This window comes from Herpailurus yagouaroundi, unplaced genomic scaffold (genome assembly GCF_014898765.1).
Source record: "Herpailurus yagouaroundi ecotype Mexico unplaced genomic scaffold, PumYag 160, whole genome shotgun sequence".
In the NCBI taxonomy this organism is placed as follows: domain Eukaryota; kingdom Metazoa; phylum Chordata; class Mammalia; order Carnivora; family Felidae; genus Herpailurus; species Herpailurus yagouaroundi.
The window spans coordinates 22,685,225-22,712,596 of record NW_024412401.1 but is presented as its reverse complement, the minus strand read 5'-3'; the positions used below and the strand labels follow the sequence as shown (position 1 = coordinate 22,712,596).

At 40.9% G+C, this 27,372-nt stretch overlaps 1 protein-coding gene across 10 annotated transcripts in view; it reads right to left on the bottom strand.

Annotated features, from left to right (window-relative positions):
- FRMPD1 (FERM and PDZ domain containing 1) overlaps positions 1 to 27,372 on the bottom strand; it is a 139,924-nt gene that overhangs the window by 20,845 nt on the left and 91,707 nt on the right. For 8 of the 10 annotated variants that reach the window (XM_040481720.1, XM_040481719.1, XM_040481718.1 and 5 more), the window contains 6 exons: positions 18,582 to 18,739; positions 17,593 to 17,695; positions 14,696 to 14,741; positions 6,133 to 6,267; positions 4,561 to 4,668; positions 410 to 505 (listed from right to left, as the gene is read on the bottom strand). In XM_040481720.1, the coding sequence (XP_040337654.1) occupies positions 410 to 505; positions 4,561 to 4,668; positions 6,133 to 6,267; positions 14,696 to 14,741; positions 17,593 to 17,695; positions 18,582 to 18,739 (646 nt within the window). Of the gene's footprint in view, positions 1 to 409; positions 506 to 4,560; positions 4,669 to 6,132; positions 6,268 to 14,695; positions 14,742 to 17,592; positions 17,696 to 18,581; positions 18,740 to 22,542; positions 22,711 to 24,772; positions 25,278 to 27,372 lie in introns of all 10 variants that reach the window. The other 2 variants (XM_040481725.1, XM_040481727.1) reach the window with 2 other exon arrangements.

Here is a 27,372-nt window from a genome sequence, read left to right as displayed (position 1 = left end):
TCAAAAAGAAGTTGAACTGACTTCACCCCAGAACAGAATATGCAGACTCTTGGGCCCACTCTGACATACTGCTTGAGTCTTTGGCTGCACTAGTCTTTTGGGTAGCAAATGGGGTCACATACAAGAGGCAGGGAGCCCAGTGATTAAGGGTGAAGGCTTACAAGTTGTAATAGGACCTTGGGTACTTCATCCCTCTGATCCCAGATTTCCTCCCCTGGAAGATAGTGATAAAAATACATCTTGCTGGGTGGTTGTACAACTAATGAGATAACACGGTGCTTGGCTTATTATAGGTGCCCAGACCGTGACGGTTGTAAGAGCACCAAGACAGCTTCAGGGCAAGATGCCCGGGGGTCCTGGGAGCCAGCAAATTCTCCTTGGGAAAAAGACTCAGATTTACTCTAAATACCTTCACAGTTGTGTTTGCCTCAAACTTGAAAGCTTTGGTCTGTCCATTCTCCAAGTACAGCTTGAGCACGTTGGGCATACACAGCAGAGAATTACCCTAGAAAACACAAAAGTAGTGTTGAAACTGGCCCTTCCTCTCCCCTGGGTGTGACTAGTCCTCAGCTCCCCTGGCCCTGCTTGGTGCAGAGAGCAGGATCCTCCCTAGCCTCCTCACCAGGACGTGGGCTGCTTCTTGGCATTTGGAGATTTCTCCAATGGACCAGGTCTATGTCACACAGAGACAGGCACGCTTCGTTCACTAGAAGTGTCAGACGTGAGAGGGTGGAGAGGAGTGAGCCCTGCCTGAGCATACTGATGGCACTGCATGAGCCTGAATAAGGCCCCACAGCCATCAGCTGCCACTTCAGTATCTTTGGTTGCTAGCCTTATGAGATACAGCTTAATAAGTCAGATGACAAGCATGCACACTCTCCAAGACAGCCTTCCCTTGGGGAAGCTGGGGGGCTGAATGGGGTGGGAAACTACCTCAGAGTGCCCCCCCCCATTTTCCTGCTGCATTCCCAAAGGGCAGAGGGCTGCTCCCCACCTTCACTCATCCCAACCATCGCCCAGGACTTGCAGAATCTCCCAAGGGATTCTGCCACACCTGGAGGGTTGTTTTGGGGAAGGTGGCACAGGAATAATCTGTGTTTGGTAACCCCAAGCCAGCCAGAATCCCTGCAGTGGGACAAGGCAAGGGAATGATCCCTTTGGGCTCAAGAATCCCGCCAGGACTAGCTAGTCTCATAAAAAAGGGACAGCTGAGGGTTTAGCTGTAAATAAAGAGGGCCCTTGGGGTTGGTGTCCTTCCAGAATCAGTGAGCAAGCAGTTCTAGAGTTCCTAAGATTTGAGCTAAAATTGCTCCCAGGTATAATCTCTGCAAAGAGTTTGGGTATAAAGCCCACCCGAGTAGAGAAGCTTATCATCTTTTTGCAAAACAAAACAAAACAAAACAAAACAAAACAAAACAAAACAAAACATCCCAAAAAACTGACAGTCTACTTCAGAGGAGAATTATGTATCTTCTGAATATAAGGGCACTTGTATCTTTTAGGTAAGACACACACACATCAGTCTCTATAACTTTAAAAAAGACACAGTATTTTTATGGAGGAAAAAGAGATGAGTTCAGATCCCCATGCTGTGTCACAAGCAGGGAGGAGGGATTTCAAACTGCTTGCTCTGTGATCACCTCACTTCTCTGGTTTCAGGTGTTTAGGATGACCTTCACTTCGGATTTCCCAAGGGCAAAATTTCTTCCTTGAGATTTTATTATTTGGGACTTACAAAAAATACCTCCATAACAGCATCACATAACTACAACCATTTACTTTTCTCTAAGGTTTCTTTCAATTTTTATCTATACCTGTAAATCAGTTTTAGAGAGCTGCAGTAATGGAACACGCACAGTTTCTATTTTCACTTTTTATTCAACACGTATTTCATATACACTTTTTTTAAAAAATATTTTTATTTATTTTTGAGCAAGGGAGGGGCAGAGAGAGAGGGAGATACAGAATCTGAGCAAGGCTCCAGGCTCTGAGCTGTCAGCACAGAGCCTGATGCGGGGCTTGAACTCACAGACCGTGAGATCATGACCTGAGCTGAAGTCGGACGCTTAACTGACTGCGCCACCCAGGCGCCCCTCATATACACTTTTTAATGTGGGTTTAATGTTTATCATTTTAATGGACTTAAAATCCTCTATTGATTTTAAATACCAGAATTGATTGAACCATTCCTCGGCCCTAGACATTTAACATTATTTCCAATTTTTTTCTATTTTCTATTTTATTTATTTGTTAAAAAAATTTTTTTTAACGTTTATTCATTTTTGAGAGAGAGAGAGAGAGAGCATGAGAGGGGAAGGGGCAGACAGAGAGAGGGAGACACAGAATCTGAAGCAGGCTCCAGGCTCTGAGCTGTTAGCACAGAGCCTGACGCGGGGCTTGAACCCACAGACTGGACCGCAAGATCATGACCTGAGCTGAAGTCAGACACTTAACCAAATGAGCCACCCAGGCATCCCTAATTTTTTTCTATTTTAAATATCAGTACTATAGATATCTTTAAACACATGAATTTTAATTTGAATTATTTTATAGACTAAATTAATAGCAATGTGAACCTTTGGCCACTTTTTATGGCATTCATTATGCTTTGTTTCTTCCCCCACACAAAAAACATGAAACCAATGTACAAAGCTACCAGTTAGTGCATGACTGTGGCTACTTTCTCAGCATCAGGACTTCCATTTTTTTTTTTTTTTCTTTATTTGTCAAACCTGCCCACACCTGGTCTTAACCATTAGCAAAGTTAAGCATTTTGCAAATGTTAGCTTACTATTTAAAATTTTTCTGGTGTCTTATGCTGCTTTCAGGAGGAAAGGTTAACAACCAATTTTATCATCTTTTAAACATTTGAAAGGATGAGTAGGTAGGTCACAGTGATGAACTCTCACTGGTTTTGCTATCTCTGCCTTAAGTGGCTGATACAGAAACTTGGTGCTCTGACCCGCAAGTCTCCCCGGAGACACCTTTTTAGAACCCTCTTTCTCTAGACTCCCACCCTTACCAAAATTCTGAACCAGTTTTTGTAGCCAGTTCAGGTCAAACCTGTCTGTACCTGGTCTTCTCACAATACCAGCAAGCAGGGAATGGGAGCCATTTTAACACAGGATCCGGGTGATCGAGTTCACATCCGCAGAACCTTTATTCTCTACCTGTCCCGTGAACTGGTTCTAGCCCCTACTTCTCATCACTGTGTATTACTCCTAAAAATACACACTGAATCTAAATTTAATTTGCTAGAGAGGTTCAATCCATTTCCACCAGCATGGACACACAGAGGGGTGCCTGGATGGCTCAGTCAGTTAAGTGCCTGACTTCAGTTCAGGTCATGATCTCACTGCTCGTGAGTTTGAGCCCCGCATCAGGCTCTGGGGCCACAGCTCAGAGCCTGGAGCCTGCTTCGGATTCTGTGTCTCCTTCTCTCTGCCCCTCCCCCACTCATGCTCTGTCTCTCTTTCTCTCAAAAACAAACATTAAAAAATTTTTTTAAAAACCACACACACAGAGATAAAAAATGGCTGCGTGACAGGATCTCAGGCCTTTTCTAATGCATGAAGCCTCCCACTGGCCCCTTCATGAACAAATCCACCTTCCACTCTCAGGTCTAATGAAGGTGTGGTCTGTTAAGTAGCAGGCAAGGTAGAAAATAAGTGTTCTGCAGAGGTGAACCAGTTCACCCGGAACCCTTTGTTAAAATGGCCACCCCTCTCCATGTGCAGGTCTCTATGGCGAGAAGACCAGACAAGGACAAGCTCTGACTTGAAAGTTTCAAAATCTAATATTGAGTGCTGAATGCAGAATGGCAATAGTTTCAGGCCATTGGGAAGAAAATGTGTAACTATGAATAAGTCTTTTATCCAACAGCCCACATTAAAAACATAAACTCCACCAATATTTTCCTTTACAAATTTGTCCTCCCCTAATCCTGGATCTCTCCGTATCAAAAAGGACTAGATGGTATGTTAGAATGGAAAATAAAAGGACTGAAGTCACACAGACCTGGGCTTTTATATCTTCTTGCTATGTGATCTGAGAGGTTAATTGTCTTAAACTCTCTCAGCTTCTGCTTCCTCTTGTGTTAAAATACCTCCCTTGCAGGGTATTGTGATGACCAAGGATTATGTATCCAAAAAGTTTAGATTCACATAATAGAAGTTAAACACATAATGGGCTCTTGGGGGAAAAGAAAGCCAATCAATCCCCACCACTACCATCACTAATCAATATCAACCTTTAGAGGGAACACTAAGTTTGAAGGTTCAAAATAAGAAATTAGTATTTGCAGTCTGTTGACATTTCATGGGCAAGAGAATGGAGTCACAGAACAAAAGAAAGCCACACCCAGTGCTTCTCTCCCTGGCTCTCCCTGTCCGTGGTCTGCAGGCATCTTACTGAGGGTGCTCAGAACCTCTAGCAAACCGACTGCACTCCCCTGGTATCCTCTCTGGGCTGCAAGATTCCAGAGTCTCAAGGAGGTAGGTGCCAGGAGGTAGCTCACCAGCTTCATGCAGAGTAATTTCAACCCCCTAACTAGTGACGCACCTGGCTGTGTCCACTGACAAGCACTTCCTCAGCAAAGTGCACCTTCACAGGGTTGGTCTTTAGCCGAGCTCTCTTCTCCTCAGTCAGGAAGGATGACTTGGGGACTCCCTGCAAAACATTAACATGACACATTTTAGAACAGGACTTTTGTAAAAGTCATTACACGTCTTCTCATTTCTTAAAAACAAAAGCAAAACCTCTGACAGCTGTTGAGGACTCAATGAAAACCCACAGAGAAGGACAGCATCTCACCAAAGAACTCTTTTCATAAAGTCTATGGATCCCAACCCAGACAATGTTCGTATGTGTCTGAGAACAGTTGAAGATTCAGTATGGTGGTGAAATGGTTGTGTATGACAAAGACAAGAAATGGCCTGTGAACAAGAAGACTCAAGTTCTGCTACTCAACAGTTGTAAGACCTAACTCAAACACAAATTATTATGGAAGAAAACCAGTTCTCTGTGTGTAAAATAAGACAAAATAACTGTGTGACTTTGGCCAAGTTATCGCTCCTCTTTGGTCTTTAGTCTTCCTATGTACAATGTTAGAGTTGGGTCCAAAAACCTCCAGGGCTCCCTGAAGCTCTGACCCTTGTGATTTATCCTTGGCCCCTCTTTGCTCTTCTCATCTTTTGGGTGGTGCCCTCTTTCCCCAGAAGTAGAAAGAGTCATCACAGTTTGGTATGAGTATGTAATTAAGCCTCTGGCTAGATTGTATCAGGTTAAACTGTGACACAATGAACAGCAACTTGTATGACCTAGACCAACAGGATGTGATGTTCCTGGATGGAATCCTGCTGTGTTATTCCCAGCCTCGCATGCTGTGTTTCCTTGGTCTGGATAGTCCTTTAGGCCAGGCTCTAGAATGTTTCCATGTGTTACGAGTTTCAAGATGGAGCTCTGGACCACATATTGTGTAGCTGCGGGAAAAGAGATATAACAGCAACCAGAGAAACTACTGGAGACAATGCTCATAACCTCAGATATCAACAGACCAATGCCATTAAGTACATGAAGTGAAGAAGTGACCCTGAAGTTTGATATTATAGGTAACTAGAGCCTTGGAATAATAGGGTTCATGACTATGATTCAGTATCTCAAATATATAGTTTTTTAAAAAATTTAGTAAAAGGAGAAGGGGAAATAGCAATGTTCCCAGGGAAGAGGTAAACCTGTCTGGTGATCCCTCAACTCCAGAAATTACTTAACCTTGATTTGCTTTCTTCTTCAAGCAGAATGATTTTCCAATCAGAAGAGACAGACGAAGGGGAAAAAGAAAGTTACAACCCAAAATTGGTGATAAAACTATCAGACTTCTTTGAATGAGTTCAAGACACCTGTACCAGTGAAGCTAGGGGATGAGAGACTTGGTATCATCCACAAAAGAGAAAACAGAAAAAAATATTAGGAGATTAAAGCTGGTTAATTATCAAATTTCCCAGAAAATGAACATGGAAGATTAAGGAAAACACAGATTGGTAAAGTTTGTTATTATTTCTTGGCAAAATCCAAGATAAGAGGTGGTCAGAGAGCTTTTTAGTCATTGATCACTAGTAACCAATATGGTGTTACCAAGAATAAGTCAGAGCCAACCAAGTTCATTTTTCTTTTGAAGATGGGATTCCAGATTGATAAGGCAGGGTCCTGTGGATATAGTAGTATTCCTTCATTGTTGCAAAATGTTTGATAAGGTCTCCTATAATCCCCCTGTAAAGAAGGCCAGATGCAGAGCCATTAGGAGGATTCAAAACTAGTTGACGTGTTCTCAAAATTGTCCTGATATTTTAACTAAGCAACTCAGGCTCCCTTTGGCTCAGTCTCCATTAATGATGTTTATCAATGCCTTGGATGAAATCAGAGAAAGTGTACTTACCAAACCTGTGAATGAAACAGAGCTACAAGGTGTCATCAGATCTCAGGCAGCAGAAATTTGGGAAGAAAGATGAAGAAACAGGAAATCTAAAAGAGATGTGTGGGAAACTTGAGGAGCAGGTGCCGCTATGGGCCAGAGGCCAAAAAATCACGAAGAACAAACACAAGAGGGTACAAGAGGGGCTTGACAGCCCTGACGTCCAGAGCTGAAGGGAACAGAGTAAAGTGATGGGTTAAAGTGACAGGTAAAACCATCACTACCCTAAGATTCAAAGGAATGAGAAATCAGGGGCAAAACGGGGGTGGGGGTGGGGGGGAAGATGCAAAGAGAAAAAGAATCCATGGCGGGGCGGGACAACTGTTATCATCTCCCACCTTGGAGACAGCAATCCTGCAAGAGTAAAGTCCAGAGCTGGATCAGAAAAGAAAATCAACTGGCTGGGTAATGGAGGAAGTCAGAGAAGCGTGGGAAGAGGTGGATCCCTGGCAGGAAGTGAGAATGAGTACAGCTGATGACGGCATTCCAGTTCTGTAATTTCTGGATGGTACAACCTCAGCGTGCCAGAACACTGGGCCAAAACAACATGATTTGACAGGAATTGATGTGAAATGTGGCACTGAGGATCAAAAAAATCAATTGCACAGCATGGGATGGGGGCTTGGAAGCTATTCATTTGAAAACCAGCCTTAGTTTTTGGTCAACCATAACGTTCACCCAAGCCAAGAGTGTGACTGGGCCTACTAAAATCTTAACCCAATCTTCGGCTTCACAAGTGTATTTGGTGCATGTTGGAAATACACTGTCTGTTCCCTGGGTACTCTCACCAGTTGACCGTAGGTGGAGCTGTATTCCTTTCTGGGTGCCATGGTTTGGGAAGACCACCATAAAAACTGGAATCTGTGCAGAAAGCTATCAGAAAAGTGAGAATTCAGAGAAGCATCTTACGATGAAGAGTTGATGGGACAGTGGTTAGCCTGGATAAGAGAAGGCCACAATTCCAAATCTTCACCAATTTATTTCTTACAAAGTAGATGTGCCCTGACTACCACTAGTTGGGGGCAGTCACAGGGAAGTAGGGACTCTCTCACATTCAGAACCACTCAACCATGAAACTAGCTGCCTTGAGAAAGGATACACACTCTGTCACACAAAAAATGGAGCCAACCAGGCTCCATACCATCAGGACTGAGCCTGACTCGGGGCTCAAACTCAAAAACTGTAAGATCATGACCAGAACCAAAATCAAGAGTCGGACGCTCGACTGACTAAATCACCCAGGCACCCCTCCCCCAAAATTCTATGTTTTAGAGAAGCAGTAATTAAAATTCCAACTTTGAATTTTATTTATTCTTTTAAAGATTTTTTTTTCAACGTTTTTTATTTTTATTTTTGGGACAGAGAGAGACAGAGCATGAACAGGGGAGGGGCAGAGAGAGAGGGAGACACAGAATCGGAAACAGGCTCCAGGCTCCAGGCTCCGAGCCATCAGCCCAGAGCCTGACGCGGGGCTCGAACTCACGGACCGCGAGATGGTGACCTGGCTGAAGTCGGACGCTTAACCGACTGCGCCACCCAGGCGCCCCCTTTTAAAGATTTTTTAAGTAATCTCTACACACAATGTGGGGCTCAAATTCACAATCCAAGATCAAGGGTCGCATGTTCCACCAACTAAGCCAGCCAGGCATGCCCCAACTTTGGATTTTATCATTCCTAATCAATTTCAAGTCATTTGAGAACTCTAAGAATCCGCTATGGCAAAGATGAGCATCCTTGCTGAAATAAGACATATATGATCATTTGTCTTATGATCATATAACTCCTGGCAAGAGGCCTGAATGGGCTAGATAATACTCAGGGCATTTCTCAGGGTATGGGCCAATGTCAGCTTTTCCTGCAGGACCTGTGAAGCACAACATTCACATCCTCCTCTTCTTGGGAACCTCATGGGAATCTCAGGAGTGGTACTGTAACACATTAGTTTTCCTCTCCCTACACTCCATTTTTAAGAGGATGCAACTATAATCTATTTCCTTTTTTTCTTTTTTAATTTTTTTTAATGTTTTATTTATTTTCAAGAAGGGGGGGTGACAAGGAGGGGCAGAGAAAGAGGGAGACACAATCTGAAACAGGCTCCACACACTGAGCTGTCAGCATAGAGCCCAATGTGGGGCTTGAACTCACAAACGTGAAATCAGGACCTGAGCCGAAGTCAGATGCTTAAGGGACTGAGCCACCCAGGCACCCCTCTATTTCCTTCTTATTGACTTAACAAGTGTTATCTTTTGCTTTCATTTCTTGAAAACAGCAGGAAAAAAAAAAAACATCTAATTAAGTTTAAGATGTTCTCCATTGAGATGCTAATCAGCTAAATAAAAAGAATCCCTTAACACCTGTACAACCATTTATACTGATTAGCTTTCAGTGTACTTTTTTTAATACATTGGTTTCACATTATTTCATAGACAAATTCTTAGAAGAATCTCCATTTATTTGTTCACAAAAGCACTTGGTCTGTCATATTTATGGCAAACATCTTAATCCTATATAGGTTGCTTTTTCCCTATTCTATTTCCAAGAAATAAAAACAAAAGACAATACTTGTCAAAAATGAGAAAAGACCACAATTTCTTTGTTTTGTGTTGTGAAGTTTTGGGGTCATAGAAATTTAATTTTTTTCACATAATCAAATAGCTGCTTGTTCCATTGTGCTTCCTCCCACTCCCCGTATACTTAGGAATTCTTTCCACAACCTACGACCAGATAGACACCCAACCATATTGTCTACATTTCTGTGTTTTTTTATATTTAATTATTATTACATCAAATGATGTGACATGAGACTTTATTTTTTTCAAGTGCTTAAGGAAACGTCTTAGCTTGATTTCATGAATGATCATCTTTTCTCCCACTGATTTGGGACGCCATATTTACCACATACTAAATTCTTATATCAATACCTATTCTAGGACTTTCTATTGGATTACACTGACATATTCAACATTTTATCAATATCTTGTTTAATTATTTTAGCCTTATTAGTTTTAAAATCTGGTACATCAAGGCCATCCTCATTACTTTTTTTTTTAAAGATATTTATTTATTTAGATTCAGGTTAGTTAACATACAGTGTAGTATTAGTTTCAAGAGTAGAACCCAGTGATTCATCACTTACATATAACACCCCGGGCTCATCCCAATAAGTGCCCTCCTTAATACCCATCACTCATTTAGCTCATCCCCCCACTGATTCCCCTCCAGCAACCTTCAGTTTGTTCTCTGTAATTTAAGAGTCTTTTATGGTTTGCCTCCCTCTCTGTTTTTATCTTATTTTTCCTTCTCTTCCCCTATGTTTATCTTAAATTCCACATGAGTGAAATCATATGATATTTGTCTTTCTCTGATGGACTTATTTTGCTTAGCATAAATACACTCTAGTTCTATCCATGTTGTTGCAAATGGAAATATTTCATTCTTTTTGACTGCTAAGTGGTATTCCATTGTGTGTATGTATGAGTGTGTGTGTGTGTATACACACACACATCTTTTTAATTTTATTTATTTATTTAATGTTTATTCATTTTTGAGAGAGAGAGAGAGAGAGAGAGAGAGAGAGAGAGAGCGAGCGAGCAGGGGAGGGGCAGAGAGAGAGGGAAACACAGAATCTGAAACAGGCTCCAAGCTGTCAGCACAGAGCCTGATGCAGGCTCAAACTCATGAACTAGTAAGATCATGACCTGAGCCAAAGTCAGATGCTCAACCAACTGAGCCACCCAGGTGCCCCTTAAGTTAATTTATTTATTTTGAGAGAGAGAGAGGGAGAGGGAGAGGGAGGATCCAAAGCAGGGTCCATGCTGACAGCGTGGAGCCTGATGCAGGGCTCAAACTCATCAACTGTGAGGTCATGACCTGAGCTGAAATTAAGAGTCGGATGCTTAACCAACTGAGTCATCCAGGTGCCCCCTATACCACATCTTCTTTATCCATTCATTAGTCAATGGATATTTGGGTTCTTTCCATAATTTGGCTATTGTTGATACTGCTGCTGTAAACACTGGGGTGCATGTGTCCCTTCGAATCAGCATTTTTGTATCCTTTGGAAAAATAGCTAGTAGTGCAATTGCTGGGTCATAGGGTAGTTTTATTTTTAACTTTTTGAGGAAAAATAAGTCTCCAGAGTGGCTGCATAAGTTCACATTCCCACCAACCGTACAAAAGGGTTCCCCTTTCTCTGCATCCTTGCCAACATCTATTGTTTCCTGAGTTGTTAATTTTCACCATTCTGACAGGTGTGAGGTAGTATCTCGTTGTGGTTTTGATCTGTATTTCTCTGATGATGGGTGATGTTGAGCATCTTTTCATGTGTCTGTTAGCCATCTGGATGTCTTCTTTGGAAAAGTGTCTTTTCATGTCTTCTGTCCATTTCTTCACTGGATTGTTTTCTGGATGTTGAGTTTAAGAAGTTCTTTATAGATTTTGGATACTCTTTATCTGATATGTCATTTGCAAATATATTTTCCCATTCTGTCAGTTGCCCTTTAGTTTTACTGATTGTTTTCTTCGTTGTGCAGAAGGCTTTTATCTTGATGAGATACCAACAGTTCATTTTTCGTTTTGTTTCCCTTGCCTCTGGAGACGTGTCTAGTAAGAAATTGTTACTACTGAGGTCAAAGAGGTTGCTGCCTGTGTTCTCCCCTAGGATTTTGATAGTTTCCTATCTCACATCTAGGTCTTTCATTCATTTTGAATTTATTTTTCTATATGGTGTAAGAAAGTGGTCAAGTTTCACTCTTCTGCATGTTGCTGTCCAGTTTTCCCAGCACCATTTGTTAAAGAGATTGTCTTTTTTTCCATTGGGTACTCTTTCCTGCTTTGTCGAAAATGTGCCATACATTTATAAGTCCATTTCTGGGTTCTTTATTCTGTTCCATTAATCTATGTGTTTGTTTTTGTGCCAGTACCATACTGTCTTGATGATTACAGTTTTGTAATACAGCTTAAAGTCCAGAATTGTGATGCCTCCTGCTTTGGTTTTCTTTTCCAAGATTGCATTGGCTATTTGGGGTCTTTTCCGGTTCCATACAAATTTTAGGATTGTTTGTTCTAGCTCTGTGAAGAATGCTGGTGTTATTTTGATAGGAATTGCATTGAATGTGTAAATTACTTTGGGTAGTATCGACATTTTAACAATATTTGTTCTTCCAATCCATGAGCATGGAAATGTTTTTCTTTGTGTCTTCTTCAGTTTATTTCATAAACTTTCTATAGTTTTCAGTGTATAGATATTTTACCTCTTTGGATAGGTTTATTCCTAGGTATTTTACAATTTTTAGTGCAATTGTAAATGGAATTGATTCCTTGATTTCTCTTTCTGCTACTTCAGTATGGAAATGCAACAAATTCTGCAACTTTGCTGAATTCATGTATCGGTTCTAGTGGTTTCTGGTAGAATCTTTTGGGTTTTGCATGTAGAGTATCATTTCATCTGTGAAGAGTGAAAGTTTGACTTCTTCTTTGCCAATTTGGATGCCTTTTATTTCTTTTTGTTGTCTGATTGCTGAGGTTAGGACTTCCAGTACTACGTTGAGGAACAGTGATGAGAGTTGACATCCCTGTCATGTTCCTGGCCTTAGGGGAAAAGTTCTCAGTTTTTCCGCATTGAGGATGATATTCGCTGTGGGCCTCTCATATATGACTTTTATAATGTTGAGGTATGTTACTTCTGTACCTACTTTCTTGAGGGTTTTTATCAAGAAAGGATGCTATATTTTGTCAAATGCTTTTCTTGCATCTATAAAAAGATCTTCTTGATGTGTCTCACTTTGATAAACTGTCAAAATCCAAGTACAAGTCCCATGGGGAGTTTGAATTCACATTAAGAATATACATTAATATGAGATGGGAATGCAAGCTGGTGCAGCCACTCTGGAAAACAGTATGGAGGTTCCTCAAAAAACTAAACATAGAACTACCCTACGACCCAGCAATTGCACTACTAGGCATTTATCCACGGGATACAGGTGTGCTGTTTCGAAGGGACACATGCACCCCCATGTTTATAGCAGCACTATCAACAATAGCCAAAGTATGGGAAGAGCCTAAATGTCCATCGATGGATGAATGGATAAAGAAGATGTGGTATATATATACAATGGATTGTATATATATCCAACCAAAAAGAATGAAATCTTGCCATTTGCAACTACGTGGATGGAACTGGAGGGTATTATGCTAAGTGAAATTAGTCAGAGAAAGACAAAAATCATATGACTTCACTCATATGAGGACTTTAAGAGACAAAACAGAGGAACATAAGGGAAGGGAAACAAAAATAATATAAAAACAGGGAGGGGGACAGAACAGAAGAGACTCACAAATATAGAGAACAAACTGAGGGTTACTGGAAGGGTTGTGGGAGGGGGGATGGGCTAATCGGGTAAGGGGCACTAAGGAATCTACTCCTGAAATCATTGTTGCACTATATGATAATTTGGATGTCAATTATTAAAAAACAATTAAAATTAAAGAAAAAAATTTAAAAAAAAAGAGGACACTTGCTGGGATGAGCACTAGGTGTTATACAGAGAGGATGAATCACTGGATTCTACTCCTGAAATCATTATTGCACTGTATGCTAACTTGGAAAGAAATCTATAAATAAATACATACATACATACTATTTATTATATATAAAAGAATATACATTGAGAATAACCAAGGTATTCATAATAGTCTTCCCATGAAAGAACATGGTATATATCTCTTTTTATGTTAAAAATTTTTTTTTACATTCTTCAAAATATTCTACTTTTCTTCACATTGGGCCCATCTATTTCTTTTCCTTAAAGTTTTCCTATTTTCTTATTTTTTTCCCTTAACAAACTAGCTCTTGGATTTACTTATCAAATTTACAATTTTTGTTTTCCAAAGCATCATTTAGATTTTTGTTGTTTCTTTATTCTGCTTTGTTTGTTTTATTAGTTGTTTCTTCCAACTTCTTTCACTGAATTTTCACTTGACCAATTTCCTTATTAAATCATAAAATCACCTAAGGCCATAAATTTTACCCTGAGTATAGTTTCAACTGCACATAAATTGTTAAAACCAGACTTCTAGTTTAAAATTTTCTCCTAACTGGGGTGCCTGGGTGGCTCAGACGGTTGAACATCCAACTTCGGCTCAGGTTATGATCTCACAGTTCATGGGTGTGAGCCCCGTGTCGGGCTCTGTGCTGACAGCTTGGAGCCTGGAGGCTGCACTGGATTCTGTGTCTCCCTCTCTCTCTCTCTGTCCCTCCCCAGTTCATGCTCTCTCTCTCTCTCTCTCTCTCAAAAATAAATAAACAAATTTTTTTTTTCTCCTAACTAGTCTAGAACGGTATAGTTTTGCTTTTCTGCTTGACTTGAGAGACTGCATTCATATTTCTGAATGGCTGGATAGTTTTAATTAAGTTGTTGATAGTTATTAATTCCTATTTTATTATATTTGGAAGAGATATATAGTTTGTTATTTGGGTAATTTATTGAGTTTCTTTGATAGCATAGTATGTGGTCAATTAGGTTAGATTATTAAATGCTTATTGAAATTCCCCATGCCCCTATTTATTTTTTTGTCTTTATGTGGCCAAGGCTAAGAGGTATATATTGAAGTCACTCCGGATGAGAGTTTTCTGTCAACTTTTCCTCCTTGGTAGTTCTTCCTCTTATGACTTGATTATATACTTTTTCCTGTCACAGATAAAGGGCTCCTTGGCCTCTGGTGTTTAGGATTGCCACTTCCTCCCAGTCCATTGTCTATGCCACCCCTTGTCTTGTGATGAGCTTCAGAGCTGATGACACACTTTCATATCCAACACCTCACTTGTCCTCATAACAATGCATTAGAGAAACAAGACAATTATTGTCATCACCACTGTTTTACAAAAATGCCAACTGAAACTTAATGACTTGCCCAAAGTCGCAACACACTACACTTATCTTGAAACTTGTCGTTTGGTACACTTATCATCATCCCACTTTGTGTAATCATGGATCTGTCTCCTTAGCTGGACCACAAGTTCTGGAAACCTGGACCCATATCTGTTTCCTCCACAACACTGATGCGTTGGCTGTCTTCAGGCAACGTTGAGTGCCTGCCTGCCCACTGCCTGGCCACTGTCCCTTCTGCCATTGCCTTCCCTATTCATTCTCTGAAGGATATCCCACTGTGGGTTGGGATCTTGGGGATGAGAAGAATAAAACTAACGTGATGTAGCAAGAGATTTACCGATGTGCAGCGAACAACTGTGATTGAAAGAGAGTCTTCAGCTTCCCTGAAAAAAAAAGAAAGAAAGATAAAACATTTCCTCATTCTGGGTGCTGTGTGTGTGTATGTGTGTGTGCATGTGTGTGTGTACACACGCTCACACCAAGATCAAAAAGACTGGCAGAATTATAAACCAGCCTCTTTTGCCTCAGCATCTTTGGCTCAGCAACCCTGAGAAAGACGTTGAGAAAAGCAATGTTCTGCAAACGAACTGAAGCTGTCCCAGAATACCCCTCCCACCTTGAGGGAATCTTCAAATTTCCACCTCTACCATCTAGTCTATACCTACAGCCACTTAATTAAGTCACTTAAGTTTAATTTAGTCTATATGATGGGGAACTCATATAGTTGGTATGACCATTAGCTAGGTTTATGTCAAAAAAAAAACTTTTAAGAGAAAACATAGTAATAACACAGATAACTCAGGTTGTTTTTTCAAACAACTTAGGCTAAACATTTCACTAAAATTGAACGAATGAATGAATGAATGAATGAATGTGTATTTCACATAAATCAGGTAAAAGCCAATCAGTTTGTGGTGCTTGGGCACACAAGGTCAGTGTAATGAGCCGAATCACATATCAAGATACTATACATTTCTGTCTTGTTATTATGTCTTAGATTCCAAAAATGATAAAAGTCAACCAGACAACGGCCTAACTTGCATCTTGTATTAGAGGAGAGAACTGGAAATCAATCCATATTTTCCTTTTTCTTTGCCATTGCTACATAGAGAAGCCATTTGCAAAATAATTCCATTTGACTTCTTGCAATATGAGCATTTAGGCCAATTGCTGCTGGTGTGTTCCTTCCTCAAATGGGTAAAATCAACCTGCAGCTGTGTCTGGGGATTGCCTCATTTCCATTTTCCATAAGAGCAGGCCTTTCCCGAGATAATCTACAATGAACCAAGGTCCAAGTGCTCTCAAAAGGACATTCAGGCCTCACAGATATTTGGAGGGATTAGAGAGGTTTTGTTGTGCCAGTGTTTTGCTTGGATTTTTCCCTTTATAAGTGGCAATGACACTGGGAACTAAGCTAAAAAATAAAGCAGTCCTGGGATCCCCACATGCAGTATATGGCAGAGAGCACAGATGGTTCAAGTAACCTCCCTGCTGAGAGGTCTTCGAGGGCTCACCCTTCCAGGAAAAGAGGAACACCTGAACTTGCTGTGTCAGCATTGGAGACCCTCCACCATGTGGGCCTTGCTTCCCAGAAGCTTCCTTTAGGCATCTGGTGTCTTAGGCAAACTGACCTGTTCAGCATCCCCACCCCCGCACCTCACCCAGCGGTTCCTGCTTATCACTCCTTTGCCTGGATCAACCTCCACCTCCATCCACCTTTCAAGGCCAAATTCTACCCAGCATTAAAGGTACAGCTGAATTACTTCTGGACCTCTGTTTTCTCAGACCACCACTTCCCCCCAAGTTGGAGGAATCTGTAGCTTTTACAACCCCTTTCCTGTGCTCCTCTTGACCCACTGTCTGCCCTCAACCTCACAGGGGTGAGCGTGAGGCACTTCCGCACTACCAGCCTGCAGGTGTCTGGGGAGCAGACTCTTTGCCCCACCAGGCTCTTTGCCCAGAGAAGGTGCTCAGTAAACAGACTGCGTTCAATGTTACCTAACCACCCAAATGCCAGTCTACCACTTTAGTTTGACAATAATTTGGCTTGTTAGTCACAGTCTGATCTAGCCTGGCAGAAATATTAGTATCGCTGAAAATCTAAACTTAATTTGCTGGCATTGATCATCTTTGAGAAAATCACCCAATAACTGGGAAAGCACACTTCATGATTTCCATAACCATATGTCATATTCTGGAATGAAATCATCAAATCCTTTCCTGAGGCTGCCCCACCCACTCAATTTATTCTCTGGTCATCCTGAAGCAATATTGGCCTTGGTTGAAAGGCTTCTATTTTCTACAACTTTGATGGATTCTCTATAAATCTTAAGCTGTGTATGCCTGTCTCTCCACAGTGAGACTGCGTGCTTCCTGTATTTTCATTTTCTCTTACTCTGATTTTCTATTACCTATTATTCAGTGTGTGCTGTGCATGATATGCCTTGGGAAATGAAAACCACCCCACTCACAAAAGAGGCATCATCTAACTATCTTCAAGTTGGCTTTCATGGAACTCTGTTTCTCATTTCTAATATTTATATTAAAGTCATCAAAACAGTGTCAAAAAATTTGAAAGACAAAGCCCGTAGGTGCCTATGAAATGTCCGTGAGCCCTCTCCTCTTCCGTCACTTACGTTCCTCTGTCTTAAAACCAGGGTCAGCAATTGGTGCTAACTATCTTCACTCGTTCAACTGAGCAGTCACCGTGTACCTGCTCTGAGAGAGATCACGGTCCAGGCAGGAAGTGACGCAGGTCACAACGCCAACAGGGAGAAGGCGGCAGCTGCCAGGTCAGTGAGACTACATATATGCCAACCAGGCTGTGTGTCCAAGGGCATTTAAGAATATTTATCAAAAGGATTAAAGAAGAACTGACAGGTTTAGAGTCAATTTGGTTCGATCTTTGGCATATGTCACAACAACCCTAGAAATCCTTACTGGGTAGCGTCCACGTGTTATTCATAACTACCTTCCCTGCAGAGCCTGGCACAGTGTCTAGCATAGCAGGGGGGGTCATAGTACAGCACCCTGTGTCCCTCTGTCACTTCTCTAGGCAGATGAAGGGGAGCACGGTGTAACCGAATTCCAAAATGAGGCAGCTACTGCCACTTTAAAGGAGCCTGGTCCCTATTAAAACCACGAGGAGATCAATTATGTCATTCCTGTCCTGTCACCCATCTTTGCTCTGTGATCATCTGTGTAACTCTGGGGATAATGGAGGCAATTTAGTACCTCAGTATATCGGCTGCTCGTTCACAGGAAAGACTTTCGGCAGGCTCGTTGTTCATTTGGAGGATCTGATCACCAGGGAAAAGCTTGCCGTGAGCAGAACCTCCTGTTGGACAGAGAAGAAGTAATTGGTGTTCATGCCAGGAGGGCCCAGACCCCAGGTGTCACAGCAGCACAAATGAATGGCAGGCTGATCCAGTCCCCAGGGCACCAGCTCACTCCCCGCACCTCCAAACTCCTCAGCCAGCTTTGGGCTCGCATGAGTCTGTTTCCCTATTTACAAAATGTGGATAATATACCTACCACCCATCACCTTCAAGGGATATTAGGAGACTGTCCTGGGAAAGAAAACTAGCAGAAACCCCCTGAATCAACAGGGCTGGCAAGTGAATCTATTACATTCACCTCTAAAAAACTATGTGATGTGTGTGTGTGCTCGCGCACGTATGCGTGTATATGTAAACCAAAATTAGATTTTAACTAGACCCAGATCTCACATCAATACATAGCTGATGTATGAAAACAAACACTAGACATTTTCAGCCTGTTCTTCTTCACCATGATACAGCCTATATTTTACAAAGACTCAGTGAAAACAAATCAATAATTTCTATTACTCTCTGGCCAGAAACTCTCCCCAGCTTGGAGCATGCAGGGTTTCAGAGAGAAGAGCCAGCGTATCCATCCAAATACTGTCACTGCCCTGAGACTGGCCAGGGAGCCACGGGTGGGCAAAACCCTGGCTGAGGCCAGCAGGAGCCTGGGGTTCAGATCAGCAAGTGCACTTGCGGCTTCCTCCCTCCCCACACCAAAGGAAGGTACAAGGCTCTAGACAGAATTAGGTCAGAATTAGATGTGCCCTTTCTAACTTCCTGGGGTAGCATTTTCGAAATTACATTCTAGGACAGAGAGATGGGACGAGATCCAGGACTACTTCTCCCCCGCCACCCCCAGAAGTCAAACTCCTTTCTTGTTTCCCAGTCAGCCCCTACCTGCTGTGACAGCCACGACTGTGAGGGGTAGGCTCTCGGAAATGTGGAATCCATAGTCCTGGAGGAGGGCGTCTTTGTCTATTTTTACTGTGTGTTTCATAGGGGTGAGGGTCTGGATTGAGATCCCGGGAGGCCCATCGGCTACAGCAACTTTAGCCCTGGAAGAGAAAGAGTTTTACAATTAAAAAAAAAAAAAAAAAAGAGGGGGTGGATTCTAGGTGGTGGTCACAAACTGGGACAGCCCTAGGCATCCTGGAAGAGGAAGATGCAAAGCTGAGCACACCCCAACTCTCCTCGTGACAGAGATCAGGCACAAACATCAGGGGATAAAAACACCCAGTGGAACAGCAGCAGCCTCTAAAAGAGAAGTAATGACATACTATGGGCACTCAGAGAAGGGGAGAGCAGTTTTAACTTTGCGGAGGAACCCACAAGAGGGGGCATTGGAGCTGCACCTTGAGAGATGTTGAGGGTATGTGTACGCAGCCCAGATCCCAGCACCCAGAAGATGTTCAATGGCCGCTGCTGCGTGGGTGGATGCCTGGATGCATGGACAGGCATTCCAGGAAGGAGGCAGTGCTTCAGCAGAGGTACAGAAGAGGAAAAACAGCGACCGTGAACAGGATCGGGGAGCCGTTCAGTCTGGATGTCTGATGCTGACTAACTGCATAGATGGATTGTTTCTTTGGTGATTTTGTTTCCTTTTTAGCTTTGAGATGAATTTCACTTCCCTTTCAAATTTGTAAACTGTGAGGATTCCAGTAGGAAATGCCAGCTGGTCTTCAGACTCCCTCTACAGTAATCTTTAAAAACATATGTTTTCTATACGTCTAAAAGCAGGTAAGTTGAAAGCTGTGCTTTGTCTCTCTCAAAACCACAAACCAAGTCACAAGCTATTTCTCCTATGTCTGTGGCAAATGATTTTTTCCCCTTTGAGAGTCAGTGGTCCTTTCTGAGGAAGGTCAAATGGTGACGGGATGAGGTGCTTATTATTATTAATAAACAACAGAAATGTGGAGGAGTAACAGTCCCCCCGGGGCTCTGCAGCTAAGCCCTATCATTTATTCTCCTCCATTTACCAAACACTGTCAGAAACTCTGTCTAATGCAACAGGACGTCCCTTATCTGAAAATCACCTGTCATTTATAATGATCTCAAACTTCAACAAGGATCAGGAAATATAACAAAATGGCTTCAGGGTACCAAAATGCATGTGACAACCCCAAGTACAAAGCCTCATGCACGTTATCCACCAAGGAGCTCCTCAGACCCCAGCTTTGAGCTGATTCAGGCTGTCTGAACAAATGATGACCTGACCCCCCACAGCTTAGAAGCAAAGAGGGGATTTCTTCTAGGCAAGCACATGGGTAACACTGAGAAGTGCCAGCAGGCAGACCTAACGACAGGGAAGAAACAGAAAACTGGAAATGTATAGTGAATAAATGTATAGTGAATAAAGCCCATAGTTATTCCCGATTAAAAAAAAAAAAAAAAAAAACCTTTAAAGCTATGAAAGGGCCTTTCCAAATAATAACATACTATACTGAGAGCCAAAAATTAACATTTACGTGCTTTTAAAAAAGCAACAGGAAGGATACCCTAGACACTACTCCCATTAAATGCTGCGGGGGAAAAATGCGTGTGATCATTATCAGAGAAGGAAAAACAGTTAGAAGCATAATAAGCACAGGAAATGGAAGGCACCACTTGTTTTTAAACGGATGATGATACCTACAAAATGATCAACAACGAGAACTGCTGGTGCTAAAAAAGTAAGGTGAGTGGAGTTGCAGGATGAAAAAACACAGCTTCAAAAAGCACTCAATAACTCATTAAAACAGATTAGCTGGATGTATATTAGGTGTTAGGCATTCTTTTTTTTTTTTAAGATTTTATTTTTAAGTAATTTCTATGACCCAACGTGGGGCTCAAGCCCACGACCCCAAGATCAAGAGTCGCACGCTCCACCAATTGAGCCAGCCAGGCGCCCCTAGGTGCTAGGTATTCTTAATCAGCTGACGTATTGAAGGAAGACACAAGGATTGGGCTAAAGTTATGCTGGATTCCTGGCTGGGAAGACTAAATATTAAAAAATAAAAATACTGGGGCTCCTGTAAGGCTCTATCAGTTAAGTGTCTGACTTTAGCTCAGGTCATGATCTCACAGTTTGTGGGTTTGAGCTCCGTGTAGGGCAGGCTCTGTGCTGACAGCTCAGAGCCTGGAGCCTGCTTCGGGTTCTGTGTCTCCCTCTCTCTCTGCCCCTCCCCCACTCATGCTCTGTCTCTCTCTCAAAAATAAACATTAAAAATTTTTAACAAAAAATAAAAATGTTAAGTTCTAAACAAAAATATGGATTTAATATATCAGTCAAAAATTCTTCCAGAATTTAAAAAAAAAAAAAAACTTGATGTATTGGTGACGGTACAAGTAGCAGTAACAGCAATGGTGATAATCATTAATAATATTTATTAAGCAAGTACCCGGGAGTGAACCAACATTTTCATAGCTCACTCACCTAACCTTCCCAACAAACCTGTGTGGTGGGTGTAATTATCATCCCTATTTTATGGATAAGGAGACTGAATCTTCCTTTGAGAGACTTTTACTTAAAATCACACAACTGGGAAGGGGGTTCCAAATCGGGGCCCCCTTCTTCAAAGACTCTGTAGTATAGCTCCCAGTACAGTGCTGGCCAAGTGGGATATAATGCAAGTCACATATGTAAAACGTAAGGTTTCTAACAGCCTCATGAGAAATGGTGGAAAAAAAACAGGTAAAACGAAGTGTGACATATTTTTTATTTAACCCAATATATCCAAAATGCTATCACTTCAACATGTAACCAACAACAACAACAAAATCGATGAGATATTTTGCATTCTTTTTCAGATTAAGCCTTCAAAATCCAGTGTGTATTTCATATTTAGAGAGCATATCAGTCCAAACATACTTAAAATTTTCCAATAACTGAATTGTCAGTCTTTATATTTAAATCAAATGCAATATCCAGGCCCTCAGTCACACATAAATACAAATAAATTTAAAAAATTGGATAACAAAATAGGAAAACACAAGGAAAACTTTAAGCCATAAAAGCTTGTAATTTCTCCCTCATATAAACAAAAATTGACTCACACTGGATCATAAGACCTAAATATAAGAGCTAAAATTGTCACTCTTAGGAGAAAACATAGGAGTAAATCTTTGTGACCTGGATAGGATACCAAAAGTATAAGGGACAATGAATATGCAGATAAACTGAACTTCATCAAAATTAAAAACTTTTGTGTTTCAAAGGGCCCAATTAAGAAAGTGAAAAAACCCACACTGTGGGAGAAGAGATTTGCAAATCATATATTTGATAAGAACCTTGCAGCTAGAATAAAGAATTCTTATAAACGCAAACAAAAAAGAAAAATAATGAAAAGTGGATGAACAATTTACATGGACATTCTCCAAAGATATACCAACAATGGGTAAGTATGTGAAAAGATGCTTAACATCATTAGCCATTATGGAAATGCAAATCAAAACCTCAAGGAGATACCACTTTTTATACTCACTAGGATGGCCATAACCAAAAAGACAGGTCAAGTGTTGACAAAGATGTGGAGAAAATGGAGCCCTGATATCATCTGGCAGTTCCTCAAAAGACTAAACATTGAAAATCATAAGACCCACCAAGGCCACTCCTACATATAACCCTAAGAGAAATGAAAACATATGTCCGTACAAACTCGCATACAAATACTCATAGCAACAATATTCCTAATAGCCCCAAAGTGGAAACAGTCCAAATGTACATCACCTGATGAAATAACAAAGAAAATATTCCACAGCACAATATTATTTAGCAACAAAATATGAATACATGCTGAAATATGGATGTACTTTGAACACATTATGCTAAGTCAAAGGAGCCAGCCACAAAAACAAACACATACCACGTGACTCCACTTACATGATATATTCAGAACAGGCAAATCTTTAGAGACAAAGTAGTAGTTGCCTAGGGCTGAAAGCAGGAGAATTCTGGAAGGAAATGGGAAGCAACTGCTAATATGTATGGAGTTTCTTTTTCGGGTGATAAAAATCTTCCCAAATGGATTGCGGTGACGGTTGTACATTTCTGTGGATGTATTAAAAACCAATGAGTTGTATCCTTTAAGTGGGTGAATTGTAGAGTACACAAATTATATCTCAATAAAGCTGTTGAAAATAAGGCGAATCAGCTTAAAAAAAAATAAAATTCTGGGCGGGGGGTGGGGGAAGGCTGCAATACAAACATATGAAGAATAGGCACAAACACATGCAGTAAATACCCAGACTTCACATGCTAAAACTAAGTACATCGACAACTTGTACATGAAGAAATAAAATTGGTAAATAACATAGAGAATGTACTTTATTAATTAAAGAAGTACAGTCAAAAGGGCTACAGAGTACTATTACATGTCAAGTAAAGAACCAAATGTAAATAAAAATAATAAACCCCTGGGATTTAAGGCTGACCATATAAATTGGATATTCAATTTCTCTAGAAAATAATCAGGGACACTGTAATATGAATTTAAAATCTGATCATTTTCTTTGACCTTCTGTTACCATTCTGACTGCCATTCCTCAAAGTAATCACCCCAAACAAAAAATAAAATATTATTTGTACTAGACTATGAGTTCCTAAAAGACAAGGGTATTTATCTCTGTGTTCCCCAGGCCTGGTAAAGTCCCAGAATAGAGTATGAGCTCAAAACACCCAGCCTCTTAAATATTCAAAAATATTTATCACAGCTTCATTTAGAAGAGTGGAAAAACTCAAACTAAATCAACAGAAGATAGATAAACTGAGCACAGTGAAGAATTACTCCAAGACAAGCCTAAGTATCACAAGCCTAAGAACTTTAGACATACATGGAAACACAGCTTAGAAAATACCCTTTCAGAGCATCCTCTAAACTGTAGTTCAGACCCCCTTCCTAAGGGAGAACTCAGATTATTCTAGACATAAATTCTCTCATCTCAAAACTCTGGCCCTCTCTTATGGCACCTCAAGTTGCATTGATAGCTATCTGATTCCTTATATTATTACCCCAAATAGTCTGTAAATTCTCTGAACGTAGGAACCACTTTTTACCCACCTCTGTATTTCTCACAGTGCTGAGTGAAGATCATTTTTCTGCAGCAAGATTTACTTATTGGGTAAATACATGAGCAAAATATTGTACACAGAAAGCAGGATACAAAACAGTAACTCAAATGACTGGCAAAAGGTGAAAATGTACGTATAAACATTAATAAACAGCAGACCACTTGAATGTAAGTAACAGAGTTCAATATTTGTCATTTTCCTTTGTTTGCTTACTTGGATATACGGCTCTGCCCTATGATTAATTAGGACTCATCTTCTCCATGTCCCAGAGCTCAATAAATGGTATCATGAGGACTCCTGGGAAGCATCCTTGACTTTACCCTGCTCTCATCCCTATTATCTGATCGGTCACAACACCTAAAGATCTCAAAAGACGTCCATTTCTATCTCCACAACCAGCATTCCATTTTAGGCCCCCATTACCTGTCCTGCAGACAGATTTCTCCAAGAGTCTCCAAACTGGTCTCTCTACTTTTCACTTTTGTCTCTCCTGAATGACTCTCCATCCAGTACCCAGACTGATTTTATAAATACAACCCTGCTCGGATGTCTCCCCTGACTGAATGGACCAATCCGAAATCCTTGATGTGGTTTAATACAGCTCCTGCCCACCCCTCTAGTGTCTACAACCAAGCCTTTCATTCTCTTGATATTTTTGTTCTAGTCAAACTACTCTCCTTGGAGTTCTTCAAATTAACTGGCTTTTACACAAGCTCTTCCCTTTACCTAGAATCCTCCCTCACTCACCCCGATAACCCGAGAGCATACGCTCTCCAGAAATTTACCAAAGAAGTTCAACCCCTATTCTATCTTCTGATTTTGGCATAAATATCTCCTTCTGTTGAACACACCCACAGAACATGTACTCCTTTTTTTTTTTTGAAATATACATATTTGCAATGACGTGAAAGCTCCTGTCCTCTCTAGGCTATGATTTTTGTGGCAAAAAACATGTCTTTTTTGACCCATGTACAAAACTCAATGCTAGGCATATAGTAAGGCTAATCGACACATGGAGAATAAAAGATAAAATAAACCTTACCACATGGTTAAAATAGAATCCAACTTATGCTTTTCAAATGCGTAGTCTTCAGTTATCTGATTTTTCCATTTGGAAGGGAAGGGTACGTTCTTCTACAATGGTAGACAAACAAGGCCCCACTGTGTTGACTTATCCCTGCACAGTGTCAGTGGCTTTGGCCCAAAGTCTGGATTTGACATTTTCCCCCACAGGCCACATTTCAGCTTTTGTTTGGAAAGGGATTGCTTGAGAACATGACCAAACCATGGCCTCTCCTCACAAAGAATGTTTAATATTTGACAGGGAGCTGAAGGAAATGATCTTTGCAGCAAAATTTCCTCCTCTGAAGCATCTTATAAATATCAAACTGAGCACTGATAATTCAAAAACTTATGTCTGGTTCCTCTGTAATGGCTTCGAACCATAAATCTGAGATCATTTCTACGATTTTACACTGGAACAGCGTAAGACCTGTGGCTCCACAATGGAATTCCTGCCAGATAGCTGGATTTGGCCTACGGTAGGACTAGAAAAAAAAAAAAAACATGTTACATTTATCATGAAAGTAGTCTAGAGTAGACAAATTCTATATTTTATGGGTCATTAGTTCATACTGAATTGATCAATGCTGAAAAGGAAAAAATACCACATGGAAATAGATTATGCTTCTGATATTCTCTGGCTTTTTATCTGCTCTCTGTTACATCAGAAAATATATTTTACTTCTATGCTGTAACAACAAAGATCTCACCTTTGAGTCCAGCAGGATGTGGAGAAACTATTTTGAATCTATGTTTAAACACTGCATTACGTGTTCAGCTTGAATGATTTTAAAAGCTAAAGTCTGTTATAAGGTGGATTTTTAATCTAAAGTGTATTCAAAGAAGGCTGAAATAGAGGGAGCAGTTTGTACCAGACAGAAATGTAGCGTGTAGTGTAATCATAGGACTATACTTAACGGCAGTTTCTAGGGACCATGCAATGTAGACACTGGGAGTATAGTGCTACAGGGTGAAGGCCTACAGTTGAGAGAAGTAGTTATTCCATTATTACGTTAAAAAGGAGATTCAGAAGATAATGACAACTCTGAAGGTGCAGTGCAGGAACCTTCCAGCCTGTTCTCAGACCTCCCCACTTTTGTCTAGGGTCAAGAAGCTATAAAAAACTGGTTGTCAAAAAAAAAAAAAAAAAAAACAACCTCGTTGTCTGGAATGGTCTTTCTATATCACTAGGAATATGAGAAAGGCCAAGTAAGGCCATCCCTATAATTAGGAAATAGTTGTATGGTTGCAATGAACAGGGAAATTTGGAAAACATATAAAACCAACAGGAAGGGCTTCTGACACAAAGATGTCACGATACGTGTATACGTGCACACAAGTATGTGAGTACATCTGTGCCTGTGTGTGTGCGTGTGTGTGTGTGTGTGTGTGTGCATGTGTCTACAACATGTATGTGTGTGTTCATTAGCATTAAGATTCAAGTTGAGTTGAGGGGCACCTGGGTGGCTCAGTTGGTTAAGCGTCTGACTTCCTCTCAGGTCATGATGTCATGGTTTGTGGGTTTGAACCCCGCGTCCGCCTCTCCACTGTCAGCGCTGTCAGCACAGAGCCTGCTTTAGATCTTCTGTCCCTGTCTCTGCCCCTCTCCTGCTCTCTTTCACCCTCAAAAATAAATAAACATTAAAAAAAAAAAAAGATTCAAGGTAAGTTGAAAGGAATATTTTTAAGCCCTGAGGATAAAACCCAGCACCAAGAAGGCTCCAAGTTGCATTAAGCTCTTCATGTTTCTTTAAATCTTGCTCAGGGGCGCCTGGGTGGTTGAGCATCTGACTTTGGCTCAGGTCATGATCTCACAGTTCATGAGTTCAAGCTCCATCTCAGGCTCTGTGTAGACAGCTCAGAGCCTGGAGCCTGCTTCGGATTCTGTGTCTCCCTCTCCCTCTCTGCCCCTCCCCCGCTCACGTTCTCCCTCTCTCTATAAAAAATAAATAAACATTAAAAAAAATTTTTTTAAACTACAATGAGATACCACTTCACCCATTCTAGGATGGCCACAATAGAAAAGGAAAAGATATTAACAAGTGTTGGCGAGGACGTGGAGACACTGGCACCCTCATACACTGCTGGTGGAAATGTAAAATGGTATAGCCACTTTGGAAACAGTCTGCCAGTTCCTCCAAAGGTTAAATACTAAGTTACCACGTGACTCATCTATACCACTCCCAAGTATATACCCAAGAGAAATGAAAACATATGTTCCAACTAAAACTTTTACACACACGTTCATAACAGCATTATTCATACTAGCCCCAAAGTGGAAACAGCCCAAGTGTATATTAACTGATGAATGGACAAAGAAAATATTCCATACTGGAATATTACTTGGCAATAAAAATGAAATACTGATACATGCCATAACATGGATGAAACTTGTCCACATAATGCTAAGTTAAAGAAGCCAGACACAAAAGACCACGTATTATATAATTCCATTTATGTGACATATCCTGGATAAGCAGATCCATGGAGACAGCAAGTATAGGAGTGGTGGCCTGGGTCTGGGGGAAGGGCAAATGGGGAGTGACTGCTCACAGGTATGAGGTTTCTTCCTGTGGTATT